At 45.0% G+C, this 19,473-nt stretch overlaps 1 protein-coding gene across 2 annotated transcripts in view; it reads left to right on the top strand.

Annotated features, from left to right (window-relative positions):
• Positions 1-19,473, top strand: part of FRMPD4 (FERM and PDZ domain containing 4) — an 863,243-nt gene that overhangs the window by 822,657 nt on the left and 21,113 nt on the right. For both annotated transcript variants that reach the window (XM_047716285.1, XM_047716286.1), the window contains 4 exons: positions 1,936-2,040; positions 4,879-4,986; positions 9,819-9,950; positions 13,986-14,105. In XM_047716285.1, the coding sequence (XP_047572241.1) occupies positions 1,936-2,040; positions 4,879-4,986; positions 9,819-9,950; positions 13,986-14,105 (465 nt within the window). The remainder of the gene's footprint in view (positions 1-1,935; positions 2,041-4,878; positions 4,987-9,818; positions 9,951-13,985; positions 14,106-19,473) is intronic.

The following is a 19,473-nucleotide window of genomic DNA, read 5'->3' as shown; positions in this document are numbered from 1 at the left end:
TGAAGCACGAACCAGAACGTCATTACATTTTATGGCTGACTAATATTCCATTGTATGGATTTGTCATTTCATTTCTCCATTTTATCATATTGTTTTAATTGATCCCAAGTACACTTGCATTTGACAAAGATGGGAACCTTTTTCATTTTTACTCAAAATTCAAAGTATGGGACCCCCTAATTGGCTTTTGTGCCCTGAGATTAATACAGTGCACAGAAAGTCGAGCCTCTATGTTTGTTCTAGAGTCAATTACTAGGATTCTTTCCACAACAGCCTGAACCTCTTAGGACCACATACCACGAAAACGATTAGGTTGGACAATTTGCAATTTGCAATTTGCAATTTGCAGTGCTTGACAATTTTAATCTATCAAGTAGCAATTTCATGATTCAAACTAAAAATTTACCTGTTTTTTAGATTCAGTAGAGAATGTGGTCCTTTTTAAAATAAACAAATGGTGCCTGCAACATAGTAGACACCTCCTCAATATGAGTTCCCTTCTCCTCTGGCTTCATTAAAATTCTGCAACAGGGATGATTCTCAGATGGAGTGAACTGTGCAGCAGGAGTTCGCTCTGGATCGTAGTACACTTCTGAGCAACTTTCCGTCTTGCACATTTAGTTTCTGAGGAAGAAAACTTGAGTCACTCAGCTCCTTTCCAATACAAGACAGTACAATTGACCCTCCAACAACGTGGGTGTTGGGAACACCAACTCCCATGCAGTCAAACACCTGCATGTAACTTTTGACTCCCCCAAAACTTAACTGCTGATGGCCCACGGTCGACCAGAAGTCTTACCGATAACATAATCACGTATTTTGTATGTTCGATGTATTATATACTGTATTCTTAGAATAAAGCAAGCTATGGAAAAGAAAATTTTATTAAGAAAATCATAAGGGAACTATGTTGGTGTGTCTGGCTGGTTCGGTCAGTAGAGCATCTGACTGTTGATCTTGGGGTCGTGGGTTTGAGCCCCACGTCGGGTGTCGAGATTACTTAAAGAAATAATAAAATAAATATAAATTTTTAAAAGGAAAATACATTTATGATATTGTACTGTACTTTCCCCCCAAAATCCACATGTAAGTGGACCCTATGTTGTTGAAGGGTCAACTCTACGAAGAACCTTTACAATGAGACAGAATATGAAGCCAACATTCAGTTGTTAGCCAAAGTGGTCTCTGCCCCATCCTGCAAGAACCCCGGATGACAGATTACCACAAGAGGCTGAAATTCAAGTTTGGGGCACATAAAGTGGGTGTGTTTTGTGTGTGTGCATGCTTGTCTGTTCACACACCCTTAAACCCTTCATGTGAATAACAGTGGGACTATCGATCACCTTAGTACTATTAGTGAATCTTCTCCACCTCTTAAAAATAATGAGGGATCAATGCGACACTTCCATGTTGCGCTCAAAGCTCTGTATTCAAAGCACGGTTTGTGACTTTCGCAGGCATTATTTTAAATGATCCTTGAGTGGGGCATCCAGGTGGCTCAGTCGGTTGAACGTCAGACTCTTGATTTCGGCTCGGGCCGTCATCTCAGGGTTGTGAGAATGAGCCCTGTGTTGGGCTCTGCGCCGAGCAAACAGCCTGCTTAAGATTCTCCCTCTTCCTCTGCCCCTGCTCTCTTTCTCCCTCTCTCCTCTCAAAAAAAGAAAAATAAGAAGATCCTTGGGAACGTGCTCAGCAAGAACATAGAACGCGCTGTTTGCAGTTCTGGTCTGCTGACTAAATCAAACCTCCTACTTTATGAGCATGACAGGGTTTTGATTGCTTCCATGATTTGTGTTTCATCCTCGAATTGGACATGTACCAAACGTACTTTTTAGCAGAAATATTGCATATATGAGAGGAGAAAGCTAGAAAACAACTGCTCCAGGGTTTGCTCTATGTTCCCAATAATCATACCCAGTGTTTTCTCTTTTCTAGTCTCCCAAGTCAGCATTTATTAGTGCTGCCAAAAAGGCAAGATTAAAGTCCAATCCGGTCAAAGTGCGGTTCTCCGAGGAGGTCATCATCAATGGCCAAGTATCGGTGAGTTGACCGTTGCCTGCTTGCAGCTCAGAGAGAGTGGCTGAAATAAGGGCTTTGCCCAAAGCACAGCCAGTCGCCCCTCTGGAATGCTCAATAGAGAATTCGTGGTTGGATTTCACAGGGCTGCTGAATCTCAGAATTGCAAAGGGCTTGAGAGATGACTATGTTGCACCTGATGGGTTCCCTCTATAGTATCCAGAATATGTAGTCCCGTGTTTCTTCGAACGCTTCCAATGTTAGAGACCTCACTACATTGCAGAGGAGTTGATTGGTCTGTGATCTCTGGCATCACCCCAAGTTGAGTAAAATAGGCCTCTGAACCTTCCACATGCTTCTTTCCATTGTGCCAAGTGAGCACGCTTCCATTATATATTTTGAGAAAGGCTTCCCCTACGTTTTTCCTTATTCAGAATTAAATGTCTCTATTTCTTTTCACTGATCAAAAGGGAAAGAAGTGGGGCGCCTGGGTGGCTCAGTGGGTTGAGCCGCTGCCTTCGGCTCGGGTCATGATCTCAGGGTCCTGGGATCGAGTCCTGCATCGGGCTCTCTGCTCAGCGGGGAGCCTGCTTCCTCCTGTCTCTCTGCCTGCCTCTCTGCCTGCTTGTGATCTCTCTCTGTCAAATAAATAAATAAATAAAAATTTAAAAAAAAACTTAAAAAAAAAAAGGGAAAGAAGTGAAGATGCAGGGAAAGAGTCATATATGCCAGCAGAAGTGAACATATACAGCCTGAATCTTCATCCATAGGTCTTGATGGAAATCACGATTGCCCAGGCACATAATTCATCTTCTAAATGAATAGTGCACACATCAATAGGAGGTTGAGTTTCCATTTTTTTCTCCAAGAAAATCTAGCCTCATGTTTTTAGTTTTTCGAATGCAGTCATGTAAGGCACTAATCATTTTTGGGCCTCTGAAATACCAGCTTTTGTGGTCGAGGTTATGTTGTTGCTGGTGGCGGTGTTTAAATGAACTCACGAGGACAAAATCTCATCCATGACTTGCTTGTGACAGGTCACAAAGTCTTCCCTGAGGTCCTGGGTCTGAATTTGAAGGTGTGGGCCTGCACATCCTGAGCAAGGCCCTCCTGGTCCAAGTGTGTGCTTGTCAAAACTCGATGACCTATGTCTACCCCACTTGGAGTCCAGGGGTCGGATGGCCAATCTGTTCAACTATGGGATGCTTGTGGGAGGGGCCTCGGGCTGTCACTGTGCTGCCCTGGGAGCATTTCATCTGTGGCCCCTGTCTTCCCAATCACCATCTCCCACCCCATCTCCTCTGCCCCCATTCACCTCACGCTGTTCCACCCACCACAGTGTATCCCTGTCCCTCTGGATGTAGTTAGCATCCGTTAGCATCTTATAAGACAAAGCTGCAAGGTTCCAGTCACAGAGGAATCACACTACCACAGAAGGCCACCCTTAGCCCATCTTTTTTCAAGCTTCCAAGCATGAGATTGGGCGATCAGTTTATGTATCTTTAGAGAGAATGTGATTCTAGAAGCTGCTATGGCAGTCTCACTCCGTCCTGGATATAATAGGGCCCATTCAAGGCAGCTGGTGTGTGAGGACAGCTCTGGGGGTCAGTCATCACCTGCAGCCCCCCCACTGTCTCCCCACAGGCCTGTGTGTGGCAGGAACATTCACTCACGTGTCTGTTCCTCAACCTTTGGGACCATCTTCATGTCCAGCCTACTCTTGCTCTACTGAGTCACTGCATATCTCTTCATGCGAATTGGGTAGCAAGGAGCTAGGTGTCAAGTCCACAGGAGGGGAAAGGAGAGAGAGGAAACTCAGAGAAAGGAGCAGAAAGTGAAAGGCACAAAGTCTCTTACAGAAATACCCAGGGATTGAATTCTCATGGGTTATCTGTAGGACATTAGCCCATCTCTGGACATCTTGTCTTTAGTTCCTTCATCGGTAAAATAAGAGACATAGAGTTTCATGACTGCTGAGTTCCACTTGGCTTCTTTGATCCCATGACCAGGGAGAAAGGATTGGCAGAACGCATCCCACGTGCCTTCTTTCTTCCCCTGCCATCTCTCCCTACTTTCAGTTAAAGAGAAAATTGAAAGGAATACGTTTCTCTTGTTCATTTCTGGTCATGTTCCAAGCATTTCTTCTTGAATTATTTTTGAGTTAAAATGTTTGTTACAGACTCAGTGTTTTAACCTTTAACATGCTCATCCATTCCTTAAATGTCCCCTTTGAGTTTAAGGAACATTTCTAAATGGGTTAAAAATTGTTCCACCTTCCTGAGTCAGTTGGGGGGGCATGCAACTCTTGATCTCTCCAGGTCATGAGTTGAAGCCCCACATTGAGCATGGAGCCTACTTAAAAATAATTGTTTCCTGAAACAACTGTATACTTCAAGCGTGTTCTTCCTTATTACTCACTTTGCATGAGCTCTGCCAGGTGCCAAAGGTACCACATCAAAGATTATCATTGCTGGTCCCCGTTCTTTTCAAGATAGGCTGCTCTGCAAAGTCTGGCCTTGCTGTCCTGAGCACTGTAGCTCAATTACAAAGGAATTATTTCCTTCATTGGGTTTTCCGATGGGAAACCTTGACTTTTAAAAAACATTCATCGGATTTATTTTCAGATGGGAAAAAAAAATTCTTTTATTTGCATCAACTGAGTTATTTGTAGCTGGAGAAGAAGAGTTCTGCTATGAACAACTGAACTCAGATATCTCGGGAGGGACAGCTTTTAGCCTTAGAGAGTCCCCCCCCCCACACTTTTTTTTCATGTTGGGATTAGAATACATTGTAGATAGATACTGCTTCTGCAAAGGGCAGAATGCTCATTTGACCTTCTTATTTGTTGCTGTCATTAAACAGGAAACTGTTAAGGATAATTCACTTCTTTTTATGCCAAATGTTTTGAAAGTGTATCTGGAAAATGGACAGACCAAATCATTTCGCTTTGACGGCAGCACCTCCATAAAGGTAAGCGGACCCCCTGATCTCCACCTGGACACTGGCAGGTGTGGCCTGAAAGTCCCACGGTCAGCCTGACGTGGCCACACCTTCTTGCCGAACTGTTCCTTTCTGAGATTTTTTTGGTTGCTTCCAAATATAGTGTGTGAATACTTAAAAACAAACTGAGAAAAAAAAGCTTAAACTAAGAAGGTTCTGCTGTGTGTGTGTGTGTGTGTGTGTGTGTGTGTGTGTGTGTGTGAGAGACCAACCACTAGGGCTAGTTATTTTTATGCAACTCCGGTTTAATTAAAAGAGTATAACGGTCCCCAAGAAGGCTTGGCACCCTGCCTAAAATTTCTTAGCAATGTCAGCCCCCAGGAAGATTAAGACGCTAGCTGTTAATTGAATATCTGCTTCTTTGCTGTCCAGCAAAAACAAGGGGTAGGATGATATAAAGATAACATTTACTTTTAAATGCCGTAACCAGGGGCGCCTGGGTGGCTCAGTGGGTTAAGCCTCTGCCTTCGGCTTAGGTCATGATTTCAGGGTCCTGGGATCGAGCCCCGCATCGGGCTCTCTGCTCGGCGGGGAGCCTGCTTCCTCCTCTCTCTGCCTGCCTCTCTGCCTACTTGTGATCTCTCTCTCGCTCTCTGTCAAATAAATAAATAAAATCTTAAAAAAAAAATAAAACATTAAATGCCGTAACCAATTTCATAAAATTAATGCCTAAAAAGAAAGAAATAAGGCATGCTTCTTAGGAGAAGGGGTAAAAAAGGAAGAGTCACAGAGCAGTCCTATTACTGTGGAGCCATAGGTAAGTTGTACAAAAAGGGTATTAGAACAAAGCAGATGGGTTCTTTTCCCCCGTGCTTTCTTCCTGGGGAAAAAAAGTGCATATTCTCTTTTTTATTGGAGAAAAGTGTGTGCAGAAATTGATTGCTCCCTAATGTTCCAGCAGCCTAAAATAAGCTTTCTTCAAATGGCACAATAAAAGAGATTTTTATGGAGGTTTTAAAAAAAGTCCCTAGTGATGATCTGTACAACAATGTATCAAGAGACTATCAAGTCTGTGTTAAAAATGTCTGTCAATAGTCAACCCCTCATTCTCAGTTTTGTAAATTAGTCAGCATAGACCGTATAAGCAGAAGCATTTCTGCAGACGCCCATTCCCTTATTGCCGTGATACCAACAAGCAGCCTGTTTGGAAGTGCTTAAACTAGGTGCCGATGTAGCAGGTGATAGAGAACACAGTATTCGAGATTGATGATGGAGTGTATAAGCCGTCCTCAAATCCTTCCACATTGAACCATCACCTGTGTGCGAGACCACTCATTTTAAATGGGGGTGACTGACAAAGTCCTTTTCCTTTATTCCTACTCAAAATCCGTGGATGGCAACGTGTTACTCTTATTATTGATCTGCTAGCCTAGAGGTGGGCAGACTTCTGGAAGGAGATTAAGTATTTCCAGCTCTGTGGCCTATTTGATCTCCCTTGAAACTACTCTGTTCTGTTGTGTCAGCAAAGCAGCCATAGACGGTGGGCTCCAGAGGTCCTTAAGTCTGCCCTCTGGTTCCATGATTGACTTGAAGGACAAATTGTTATAAGCACAGTTACGGGGTTTGGTTTTGTTTTGTTTTTTAAAGATTTTATTTATTTATTTATTTGTGAGAGAGTGAAAGCGAGAGATCACAGAGCGAGAGGGAGCAGTAGACTCCCCACTGAGCAGGGAGCCCAATGCGGGACTCGATCCCAGGACCTGGGGACCGTGACCTAAACCAAAGGCCGAGGCTTAACGGACTGAGCCACCCAGGCGCCCTCACAGTAGCATTCCATCACAGCAAGAGGATCCAGGTTAAAATCACCAGTGGGCGTAGGTGCAGAGGGCAGGAGAGTTTCCCAGCTTACAATTTCCCAACACCTTCGTGCTTGTTCTCCCAGCAATCACACGTAACAGCACGGGTGTGGGACTGCCAACCAGGGAGGCTCCAGTGAGCCTCGGTGTTCAGAGTTTTTGTCCGAGGTTGGCCACATAGACAAGCTGAGCCCCCGTGGGCCTGACTGTAGTATCCCGCTCCTCCAGACGTTGCGCTGCAAACACTCGGCCCAAGGCCCCCACGTCGTGGGCACAGGCTCTCTGCTGTCTGTCCGGCTCCCAGGTGGACAGACACTCCCCTGAAGAGCCAGGAACAGAGAGTCAAATGTTTCTTTGGGCAAGACCACTCCTTTCCTACTCAGACAATATGTAAATGAATGGGCGTGGCCAGCTTAAATGCTCGGGCCAGGCCATCGTTTTTTTGCAGATCCCCAAGGTAACCCATAGGCCCGCATTATTAGATCTCCCTGTGCCACCGCGGCTTGGTCTATGATACCACATGGTCAGGAAGATATAGGTCAAGATTTGAATACATTCCTTAATCGAAATCCCTCTCGATTTCAAAGAGAGTCCTGTTGCTAATTCCCTCTGGCCTTTGTCTTGGGAACCCACACTAGAGTGAGTGAGTTTGATTTCCCTGAGGGTGGTGAACGGCACCGAGAAGACAGAGGACAGCAAGTTCAAGCTCACTGTGCTTGTACCTAACAGCTTTACTATCGCCGCAGACGTTGGTTGGGAGGTGTAAAAGAGAAGGAGTAGAGGTATGAAAGGAATACGACACTGGTTAATAAAAATTGCCAGAATTCTTGCTAGAGAATCGCGGCGAGGAAAAACTATTGCTATCGATTTTCCACTGTCCTCCCTGGTGTTTGAGGAGACTCTTTTATAAAGTATCTGTTGCCACACAGAGGCTGGTTTGTTTGTTCTTTTCTGGCCCTTGAACAAAACTTATGACACAGAGAATCTTTTTTTATGAAATTCAATATATAGTCAAGGCATTTCTGTTGAATGATGTCTGAGGTGGTGATTAGGTGCGAGGGTCCTTGTTTTAAAGGGGCCTGGAGAAGGGCGCCGGGCTGGCTCAGTCGGTAGGGCACGCCACTCTTGATCTTGGAGTTGTGAGTTCAAGCCCTACACTGGGGTGGCGTTTACTTAATAACAAAAAATAAACAACAGCAAAACAACCATTAAAGGGGCCTGAAGAAATTGAGAAAGGTCTACAGGGAAGAAACAAAATTTCAAAAAGATGAGTTTAAAACAAAACAAAACAAAACAAATCTGTAGGTATTGCAGGGTTTTCCTATCTTGACACTGTTGGTACTTGGGACCAGGTAACTCTTTATGGTGGGGCATGTCCTGTGTATTGTAAGATTCTTAGCTGTATCCCTCAGTTTTGAGAGCAGCCCCAGTCCCCTTGTGACCATCACAGATGTCTCCAGGAATTACCAATTGCTGTGAGGTAGAATTGCCCTGGGCTGGAATAGCACTGCTCCTTGGCATTTTTAGCATCTGAGTATAAATCATCCTGAAGAGAGATCATTTACGAGTTTTCAAGTATGTGGGGGAAAAAAATGGTGTTTCTTTTTTCATTTTCAAAGACATCTGTTTTGCACTGCAGTAAACAAGTGCTTATGTATAGAACACCCACCTCATCATAAATGTTTAATCCTGCCAAAGATTGCTAACAAAGCCTGCTCCTTCTACTTTCCCCAGGGATGTGAAGTAAAAGCGAATGTGTGCGTATTGTTATAGCCCCCCACCTCTATATCAAATAGTGCTACAGTAAATGTGTTCTCTGTGTGAACTCATTTAGTCCTTACATCTTTTCTGAGGCAGGTATTGGTAGACAGGGACATGAAGACACTTAGAAGTTAAATAACTTGCCTTAAGCTGCACAGCTACCGTGAAGTCGAGCTGGGAGTAGAGCCCACATTTCCAGAGCCCACATTCCTGACCACTACCACATGCCCTTACCAGAAGGAGAGACTCTGGCTGCCTGGGTGGCTTAGTGGGTTAAGCATCTGACTTTTTTAAAAAATTATTTTAAGATTTTATTTATTTATTTATTTGAGACAGAGAGTGCTAGAGTGAGACAGCACAAGCAGGGGGAGCCTCAAAGGAAGTGGCAGAAGCAGGCTCCCCACTGAGCAGGGAGCCCAACTAGGGGCTTGATTCCAGCACCCTGGGATCGTGACCTGAGACAAAGGCAGACGCCTAACCGACTGAGCCACCCAGGCGCCCCCGCCTCCGACTCTTGATTTTAGCTCAGGTCATGATCTCAGAATTGTGGGATCGAGCCCCCTGTGAGGCTCCATGCTGAGTGTGAAGTCTGCTTAAGATTCTCTCTCTCCCTCTGCCCCTCCCCTCACCCTCTCCCCAGCTTGTGCTCTCTCTCTCTCAAAAACAAAAGCAAAAACAAAAAACCCAAAGTATAGACTAAGGGTCAGCAAACTCTCTCTGTACACGACCAGACAGCAAATATCTTGGGCTTCACAGACCACACAGTCTCTCTTGCCAATGCAAGGGGCAAGAGCAGCCATAGGCAGTACAGAAACAGATGAGCGTGACTGTGTTTCAATAAAACTTTATTTACACAAACAAACAGGTGGTGGGCTGGATTTGGCATGTAGGGGGTATTTCGCCCACCCCCCGAGGGTAGACCACTTTATGAAGTGGTTTGATCACCACCCCATTGGGAAGCAAGGGGACCTGAACCCTCTCCCCTCCGCCGTGGATTGATCAGCTCTGTGGGTCAAGTAAGCACCTCCTCCAGCTAGATCAACCTGTTGCCTCCCTGTTTCTGAGCTCCATAGTGATTTGGGGTGGTGGGTGAGGTCAGGAAGAGGAGCCTCAGGCTTCGGAATGAACCAAAGGTACACAGTTCAGACACCTGAAGCCCATCTGTGCAACCTTTTCCGTCCCGGTAAACTCTGCGAGAGAGCTCTGCCCATCCTGATGGCATCTTGTCCATGTTTCCTCTATAAGGATGTCATCTTGACTCTTCAAGAAAAGCTTTCCATCAAAGGCATCGAACACTTCTCCCTCATGCTGGAGCAGAGGACAGAAGGGGCCGGAACCAAGCTGCTCTTGCTTCATGAACAGGAGACTCTAACTCAGGTGTGTGAAATTACACCCCCCAGGTGAGAGCAGAAATTACACCCGCCGGTGAGAGCAGAGGCTACCCGGCCCCAGAAATCCCCTGTCCTCTCGAATCCTTTAAATTTGCTCACTGCAGCCCCGGGTATCTCCACTAACGAATGCCCTGGCATTCATAATGTGTTTCACATCTCAAGGTAATGTTTTCCCTTTTTGTCAATTTCTCATAGACTGTCAGTCGGTGTCACATCCAGAATTATCAAAGACTCAGCAGCTACTCACTGGGAATGTGCCTCCGTCGGTCATATTTTATATTATGGGAAATGACTTGCTCACCTGTTTTGACCGTTGATCTCCTGAAACTGTTAAAAAGAAACCAGCTCCTGCGATTACTCAAATGAAGCCAATATCATATTTCGTTGTCTTAAGTTCTGGGTGCATACTGGTGACTATTTGTGGAAGCTTGAAATCCCTGCCCCAGGGCTGCCCACTGTAAACATGTGATCTGCCAGTGTGTCCCAGTTCCTGCTTACCAAAATGCCACCCCCATCTGTTCTGTTGGGAGACAAGTAGGCTGCTTGGCTGCTGAATTCAGTGTGGCACCCTGACTTCTCTTGTGATTCGACACAAGCTGGGTGTTTGCTGGAAGTATAAGGGACTTCAACAAGTTGCCTTTCTGTAGGAGAGCTCAGTGATAAGGGGACTTTAGGGAGAGAGGGAGACACGCGGGAAGACCAGGAGGAGAAGCAAGGAGTCAAGGTGCCCCCAGCTGGATGGATTAGCAGAAAGTTTGCTCCCACAGTATCCCTAAATCTCTTGATTCGGTCCGACTCAGTGCAGGGAATGAGTGACAAAGTTCTCACCGGTTTTCATTTATAGCCCTCTCCCTCCACTTGACCTCTCTTTATGAGGTTTAAATCAACCTATAATATTTGAAATCGCGTCACATGTTGTTTATTAACCTGTGCCAAAAGTCCCTTGGAAACAGAGGCCTTCTTTTATAATTTGTTCTAGGGGAACAGGCCCTGATAATCAGAATTCCCCCATGTGAAAGGAGTTCGGCTTGGAGTTCCTCCAGATGCTGGACTTAAGACAAGGGTTTGGGGGCAGGTGGTTTACTGGGAGGCGATATCGGGAAATGATGGGAGAGGAAGAGGAAGGGAAATGGGAAAAATGGGGGTGCCAGTAGACAGCAAGGTAATGAGCCAGTTTCCTCTGTGGGCAGCTGGAGCTCGGTCCTACCGGGAAACACTGCAAGCCAGCGGAGAACATGCTGCAGAGGTATCCCACCTAAGGGATGGGGTGCGGGGGCATTTGTCCCTTGGTGGTGGCGGTGGTGGGCTGCTCCTGAGGGCAGTCACTCCCTGGCTGTGCAGGGTTGTCGGGCGCTGGCCTATGGTCACAAGTGTTTACAGTGAGCAGCCTTCAGCTGGGAGCAGTAAATGTCAAGGGTATATGGGCATACAGCCAGTTGCTATGAGCCTAATGAAACCTCCCACAATTTTCTGATATTTGCAGTTAGACTATCCCTCTGAACTTCTATCTATTGCGTAGCCTTCATGGGAAAACTGCTTGCTGATTTAGCTGGAGAGAGATTTTTTCAGTCTCTCTTGGTGCTAGGTACACATAATTTCTCATTCCGGATTGATTTCCAGTTATTAAATTTCCACTCGAATCTTAAAAGGAAACAAAAAGCCCCTAACCCTGATTCTTCCCTTATCTTTCTAAAAGAGGCTTTGTTTCGTGTTTAGCCAGAACTAAAAGCAAAGTGTTAAAACTTTAAGTATACTCTCTAGAAGGAAAATTGGTTGATTTAAATATCCTGAGACTAACCAGCTATATGCCTTTTGCAAGTCATTGCATATGAAAGGTTCGATCACCAAAATATTTATAGGCATGGCAGAAAGGGAGAGTAAGTATAAGAAATGTGTCTAATAACAAAAATCATTTAAATTAATCATTGAGGGGCGCCTGGGTGGCTCAGTGGGTTAAGCCACTGCCTTCGGCTCAGGTCATGATCTCAGGGTACTGGGATCGAGTCCCGCATCGGGCTCTCTGCTCGGCAGGGAGCCTGCTTCCCTCTCTCTCTCTCTGCCTGCCTCTCTGTCTACTTGTGATCTCTCTCTGTCAAATCAATAAAAAAAAAAAATCTTTAAATTAATCATTGAAAATATTCCATTTTGGTGAGAACCCCCAAAAGAACTTTTAAACAGCTCCGAATTTCTGGCAGTTTATAACTAAACTTTACATACAAAATATTATTGTCTATTTACATACTACTGCAAATTTCCAGGAAATTGTTTTCTTGTTTGTTTTAGGGATTGTTCTTTTTAGGAACTGCATTTTCTAATGAGTCTGAAGCACTTTTTTTTGCATTACATGATTTCTCAAAAAACCTCCTGATGATAAAAGTAGACTCAAGATCGCTTGTGGAAAATTTGAGAAAGATAGATTCTAACCAGTACTGAAATGATAATCCAACTTTCTAATCTCAGCCCAGACCTTCTGACAAAATACCCTATGACCTCACCTTACAACCCCACAGCAGGCCTGAGCAGTGCTTCCAGCCTCTTGGAGTTCCCACATTTTCTTCTTCCTGGTTTGCTTGACCTTCAGCTGGTGAAGAGCCAGCCGCCAGCCCATGGGCTGGTGAGTCCAGTCAGCTCTGTAATCCCACCCACAGCCAGAAAGCTGGGTCAGTGTTACTGCTTCTCAGGATGCCTTATTCCTTTAAAAGGACTGTTTTCCCATTGAAATTCGTCAGCTCAACAAAAGTAGGGATGGCGACTGGAAGAATGTGTGCGCATGCACACAACATGGTGTTCAATAAAGCTATTGTTATTTTTATTTTGAATTTTCAATTGCCATTCACAAACATTTTTATTTTGCCAGATTTGTCCTCTGTAACGAAGGAGTTACAAGGCCATGAAGCTACGTACAGATACATAGAAAAGCACACACAAGTATATGAAACTACAAGTAGAGCAACTGTTGGTTCGTGGTGCATGGTTCAGGTGCATCGTGTTGACCTCTTTAAGGGAAATCAAAGAGCTTTTACCTTCTTCCTTGGAGTCCAGTATCTTGTATTCGTTCGGCTGTTTATGAAGCACCTACTATTACATTGGCTGATTCCCTTCAGTTGCAAAAGGAATTAAGAAACTTAACACTTAATAGTTGGCATATGCTGTGCTATAAAAGAGGAAAACCAAACAATCCATGGTCCTTAGCCCTAAAGAACCTGTGGTGTATTCTAAGCTCCCTTGAACAACTTATATTCTCAACTCCCTTGAACTCCCTTGAACAAGTGTCCCATTATGGAAAGTTTGGGGTAGTTTGGAAACTCATGGACTCCAGATTTAGTGCTCAGGCCAAAACTTTTGTCTTCTGACTTTCCAAAGCATTGTTATCCAAGGGTGACATTTTCCTGCTTTCCCTGCTGCAGTCAGTCTGGAGTCTCATTGAAAAAAAAAAAAAAAACCCATAGCCGTGTCATACAATAATCAGTCTCTGTGGTCTCCCTCCAGATCCCCTTTTTGACCCCCCAACCCCACCCTAGTTTTGGTGCGCTATCACTTCCTGCACCAGCATCTTCTGATCTTCAGAGGACTGCCCATAGACTGCGGTCGCCCATTCTCTTCACACCTGGAAATTCACACCCCCTTGGGACAGCCTGAAACCAATGGCTGATCTGTGGTCCTTTGGCTCAGGTTCCCATGGCTCTGTGGTGTAGGTAATCCTCCTGAGTCCCCTGTGGGTTAGGCTGTAGCTACCCACCTCTGCACACTATGCCCTTGGTTGGCTCCTCTCCTGCCTGACCTGCTCCCCCGACTCCCTTACCAACCTCTCCCTGGAGCAGTTCCTCAGCAGGTCCCTTATCTCAGGGTTAGCTTCTGGGGAACACAACATAGGATATGTGCAGTTTTTGGGGAGTCGGTATCTGGGAGACATTGTAAAAGAACTTTGACCACTCTTCCTTGGTGTTGAAACAAAGCTGCCTGTGCTTCCGTGTCCCTCTGCCAGCAGTGAAGGAGTCTTATGTTTGGTCTGATCTTCTAGGTGACACAGCGGCCGAGCTCCCATAAGATGAGGTGTCTTTTCCGAATTAGCTTCGTCCCAAAGGATCCAATTGACCTTTTAAGGAGAGATCCAGTTGCTTTTGAGTATCTCTATGTCCAGGTATGTGAGAATTTGAGCACATTTTGTATTAATATTGGGGGATAAATTAATGTGGGGTTTTGCCCCTAAATTCTTTTCTTTGGGATCTTTCTCTTTGTCCCCCACCCCAAGCTTCATGCGCTGTGAAATGATTCCATGGTGCTTTTTAAAATTTTCCCTTTTGATTTTGAAATCATTTCATAGTTAAGTTACAAGAGTTGTAAAAGAATTTTGATAATTTTCACCCAGATTCACCAGTTTTCGCATTTTACCATACTTTAGTGAGAACGCATTCCCCCTTTGCGCATTGCGATGCCTGCACATGCTCACGCACACACACGTTATTTTTCTAAACCACACGAATGTCATTTACCAAATCCTGCTCATTTACCCCAACTACTTCTGTGTGTATTTCCTAGTAACAAGGGCCTTTTCTTACATAATTGTGGCACAATTAACAAAATAAGAAAGTTTAACAGATACATTTCCATCCTGGTGTACAGTCTATACCCAGATTTTGCCTACTATCCCCCAAATAGCCTTTTTCTTCTAGAAACCCATTTTTTCTATAATAGGATCCATGCCAGGATCCCATTTTTGCATCTAATTGTCGTGTCACTTCAGCTCCTTAAGTCCAGAATATTCCTCAGCCTTTCTTTGACTTTTGACACCGTAACAGTTTTGAGGAGTACAGGTCAGTTGTAGCAACCTCTCATTTTTCTCAAATTTCTCCTGATAAGGTTTAGGTTATGTCATTTGGGCAGAAGAAAGACATGCGTGACTTCATGTCATCCTTAGTGCACCACATTGGGGGGTAGATGATGTCCATTTGTCCCCATAATGATGAGGTTGACTTTGACTCTTGGTTACGGCGATGTTCTCCAAACTTATCCATTGAGAAGTTATTATTTTTTTATAATTAATAAGTAATTTGTGGAGAGGCACTTGCAACTTTCTTAATACCCTTTCACTTACTGGTTTTAGTATTCCCTGATGGTTCTTGCCCGAATCCATTATTACTGCAATGGTTCAAAATGATGATTTTTCTAATTCCACTATTTCTTCTTCATTTATTAATTGGCATTCTACTATAAAAAATATTTTCTATTCTTTCTCCTTTCTTTACTCCATTCATTCATTTATTTGGTGCTTCAATTGTTCTGAAATGTGATATTCCTTATAATGGAATAATTAATTTCAAAGCAACAAGACTTTGTGAAAATAGTATCTTTTGCAGACTATCTCCGATTCTGGGTTACAATTCTCAAAAAACAAGGTTTCAAGAGATGAAAATCTTTGCTAGTTTGCCCCAGAGGGAATTTACTCATTTGACATTTAGGAGATATTCCTGTATTTTTCCGTAACTGCTTCCCATTACTCTCACTTAAATTCCCAGTACAATCACATTAAACAGTAAGAGCCCGTTTACCTGAAGTTTAAGCATCTCACATTAGATCTACTCAAAGAGATTGTAAACCTAAATGTAACCTCCCCTGGCACCAAAAAAAAAAAAAAAAAAAAGAAAAGAAAATACCAAAACGAGGCCCAAAAAACCCCCCAAAGACGTGCTCCCTTTGGCTGAGCATACCTGTATAAGGCAAGGATTTCTGGAGCTGCAAGAAATAAAAAAACAAAAAAGTTAGAAAAAGGAAAAAAAAGAAAAAGAAACCTTTGTTAATTCTAGGTAGTTAATACTCTGGTTTTTGTTTTCCTATTCTCAGTATTTTCTTGTTTATTTCAAAACTTCTGTGGTCTTTAAAAAGTTGAGTGGATAAAGAAAACCAGTAGAAGATGGCAGAGAGACCTAGACAAGATAAATGCCAGAGGTTAGGAATGGTGACATAAATTAAAGTGGCAATAAGCCCTAGAGCACAGAAATTAAGTTGAAGGATTAAAAAAAAAAGCAAGCAGAATGTGTACTAGAACATTCCAGCAGATGGGGCACTAAGGGCAAGGCCCGCTTAAACATTCCCCCACCTCCGTGGTCTTTGGAAGAGACTGTGCCACTTCCGGCTCAGTAGGATGATTAATGTTCCTGAAGATAACCCTGAGTCATTTGGAAAAGCCAAGTCCAATTCAGCGTGCCCTATTCATCAAGAAACGCGAAACTGTCAAGACCTGGGTTTTTTAAATGTTCCAGTTCGGTCGCCTGGACCCCTGTTCCCCCCCCCCCCCCCCCGCCAGCCGAAGAACCCAGATGTGACTGCCTCATCCCCCTCATTTCTGTTAAGACCCAACCCTGGGCTTTGCCACAGCAGCTCAGAGGATACACTAGTTTTTTTTTTAATCTTGTTAGTTGTAAGGAGATAGTTACAGGTGCTAGTCAGAGCACTGGTATAGACAGATGTATGCACTTGTCATTCTCTATAATTATGTACTCCTTCCATTCACAAGAGGATGCTTCCAAACCATTGTCCCTGCCTGGGGATCTTGCTTGGGGACTTGAAAAAATCACAGATGATGTTTCTGCTTTCCCGCCTTGGCTGCTGCTTGGCTGATGGACCAGCCAGTCAGCTCTTCAAGGAGTAGCCAGTGGAGGGAGGGAAGGAGGTGGGAAGCCACGTGTGGTGGACTGAAACTAAGCTACCGTCATCTCCTATGTCCGCCACCAAGAATAGGAAATGAGAATGTCCTGGCATCAGCCTGGGTCTCGCAGCATGTGAGGTACGTCTAAGATAACTTATCTAACAGAAGTCAGTGGGTCTGCAAATGGTGCTGGGTGCCAGTGTCGATTCTAAGGCACTACAAGGATACAGGAAAATTAGCCTAGAGAATAGAAGAGTAAGCAAAAGTGCTATCGCTCGTATGACAAAGCCCGAAGTCCGTTCAGCTTAGTGGGTGTCTGTGGAGGACAACAGCCGTTGACTCTAGATGAACCATGACAATGAAAATAGAGGCACTCTCTGCTAACCTCCCACTCGCTAATGGGCCATGAAGTATCTTACAGATTTTAGCATATATAGTAACAGAAAACCCTAACCCTTCAGACAGGTGTAATTCATAATTTCCTGTCGGCTGTCTCGGCGCAGCGTTGGTTTCCTTTTTAATACCCAATGTGTCTATTGTAAATGAACTGTTTTAAGCCTAGAGTAGAGCCTGTGAGGACCGCTACAGCACATCCGTGCCCACCGTTTGCTTGTGTGAACTGTCCTTGAAGTCCTGTAGTTATGAGTTATAAAAGCATGATCTGTCCCACACGAATATACGTCAGACTTCTCGGTGATTCTCCAGGGTCAGTCTGAATTCATTATGTAATGTAATTAAGTGACTAATCACCTTGACAAAAACCTCACCCAGAAATCTGGTTAAACACAGGGTACGAAAGGGACGGGAAGCAGTGGTCCCAGTCACAACTCCTTGGAGAAATGATGGCGGTGACTCAACCTAATAAAACACATTCCAATGTATGCAACATCCTTAAGAGGTGTGCCAACAACCTTGAGAGTTAGCCCACTTTCCAGGTAATAAAACAGGCTTGAGAGATGAAATGCACATCTGAGGTCCTTCACTCAGTGGGATCAAAGCTTTCATCTCTCAGTCCTGTGCTAAAATCCTGGTTCACACGTGACCTGCAGTAGCAGTCCTAGAAGAAAGCCAGTCAGTGACACGATTGACCAGCAAGCATCACGGGCTTATGATGGCCTTGCACTGGGCCCCGTGCCTTCCTCACCGTCACCCTTCACGAGACTGTAAGGTGATGTTCCACCCCATGGTGCCCCTTAATGGACACCCCTTAGGCCTTAGGATGGAGGCAGGGTTAGAACGGGACTTCCCTCTTAGGGGTGAAGGGATAAGCCGAGAGGCACAAACATAGAGCATAGGGACAGAGCATGCGTTGTATGACCCCACTAGGGCATAGGTAAGTATTTGAAAGGTAAATATTCTGCACAGAAACTGTACAGTGGTACATGTTCCCACTGAGTCAAATCAATATAGGAAGGGGTCACGGATGTGCTTTTCTTGGAAAAGAGCCACAGTTTCTGAGACCATTTTGCCCTTGAAATCTCAGAACAAGACAAACAAGGAAGAAGGAGCTAGCCTAGTTTTTCAGAAAAATGCATGTGCACACATATGCAGGATATAATGAAGCAATACCGTGCTTCCCGGTGATGTGTAGCCCTGTGCCCTGCTCTTGACGACTGAGCACACCACTAGAAAGCCAGTCACTGTGGTCCCAGTGGACTTGGCACCTTTCAGGGCACCTGGGTGACTCAGTCAGATAAGCCACTGCCTTTGGCTCAGATCATGATCCCAGGGTCCTAGGATCGAGCTCCACATCGGGCTCTCTGCTCAGCAGGGAGCCTGCTTCTCCCTCTCCCTCTGCCTGCCACTCCCCCTGCTTGTGCTCTCTCTGTGTCAAATACAGAAATAAAATTGTTAAAAAAAAAAAACTTAGCACATTTCTCGGCCACTGTTCAGTTTGCCCCTCATCACCCTGTGATGTAGGCATTTCCCTCTTACAGATGAGCAAACTGAGGCCGGGGGATATGAGATGATGCTCTCAGAGCCCCAGCAGGGGTGGTCAGCACTGGAATGAACCAAGGATTTCCATAGCAACCCTTTACTGAGCGCACCAATGCATGGCTTTGATGTGTAGCTCTCACAGTCTTCGCACAACCCCCAGTGAGGTCGTTAGCACAAATCCCCGTTGCACAGATGAGTAAACTGAGGCTGCAAGAGTAAAGTGGTTGAAGTTATGTGTGCAGGGGGGCATTGGCAAAGCCAGGATTCTGAAGCAGGCGGGTGGCGGGGCACGCAGGGGTGGGGAGGGTGTGTCCAGAGCTGCTACTGTCCATCACCTTGCTAACTCCACCTCCCCAAAGCTGCTCTACACAGCGAAGAGGAAGTTAAAGATGTTCCTGATGACAGCTGTGTATGCCTCCAAACACTCAAAACCTACCAGGTAGAGCCCTAAGGGCTTGACTTGTTACCTCAGTTAATCCTCACCGTAACCCTGTAAATGGGGAGCAGTATTGTCCCCAATTTACAAAAGAGGAAACTGAGGCACGGAACATTTAGGTTGCATGCCCAAGTGCCCTCCCCTCTGTAGTGGAGGAATAGGATTCGAACCCAGGATTCCAACCTCAGCAGAAGCCACATGTGTTTTTCGTGTTCTTTTGTAGCCCCTGTATTAGGAGACCGACCTAAATTCCTAATTATTCTTACAAAACGCTCGACAGTTAAATAGCAGCTCACTTGTCAGTGAATGTGGCATGTTGCGCGTGGTCTCTGTGTCTGTGTGCGTGCAGTCCAGCTCCGACCGGGTTGCAAGCGGCCTGGTGGAAAGGTTTGCACCTTTAGCCTCCTTGGGGAAGGGCTGTCACCTGTCCCCGAGGCAGCGCGCGGCGGCCCATTCTTTGACCCGTGGCGCCCTCTGCTGGTGTCTGTT

This window comes from Lutra lutra, chromosome X (genome assembly GCF_902655055.1).
Source record: "Lutra lutra chromosome X, mLutLut1.2, whole genome shotgun sequence".
NCBI classification, from domain to species: Eukaryota; Metazoa; Chordata; class Mammalia; order Carnivora; family Mustelidae; genus Lutra; species Lutra lutra.
The sequence above is the reverse complement of the archived record's forward strand: the minus strand, read 5'-3'. Positions and strand labels throughout refer to the sequence as shown.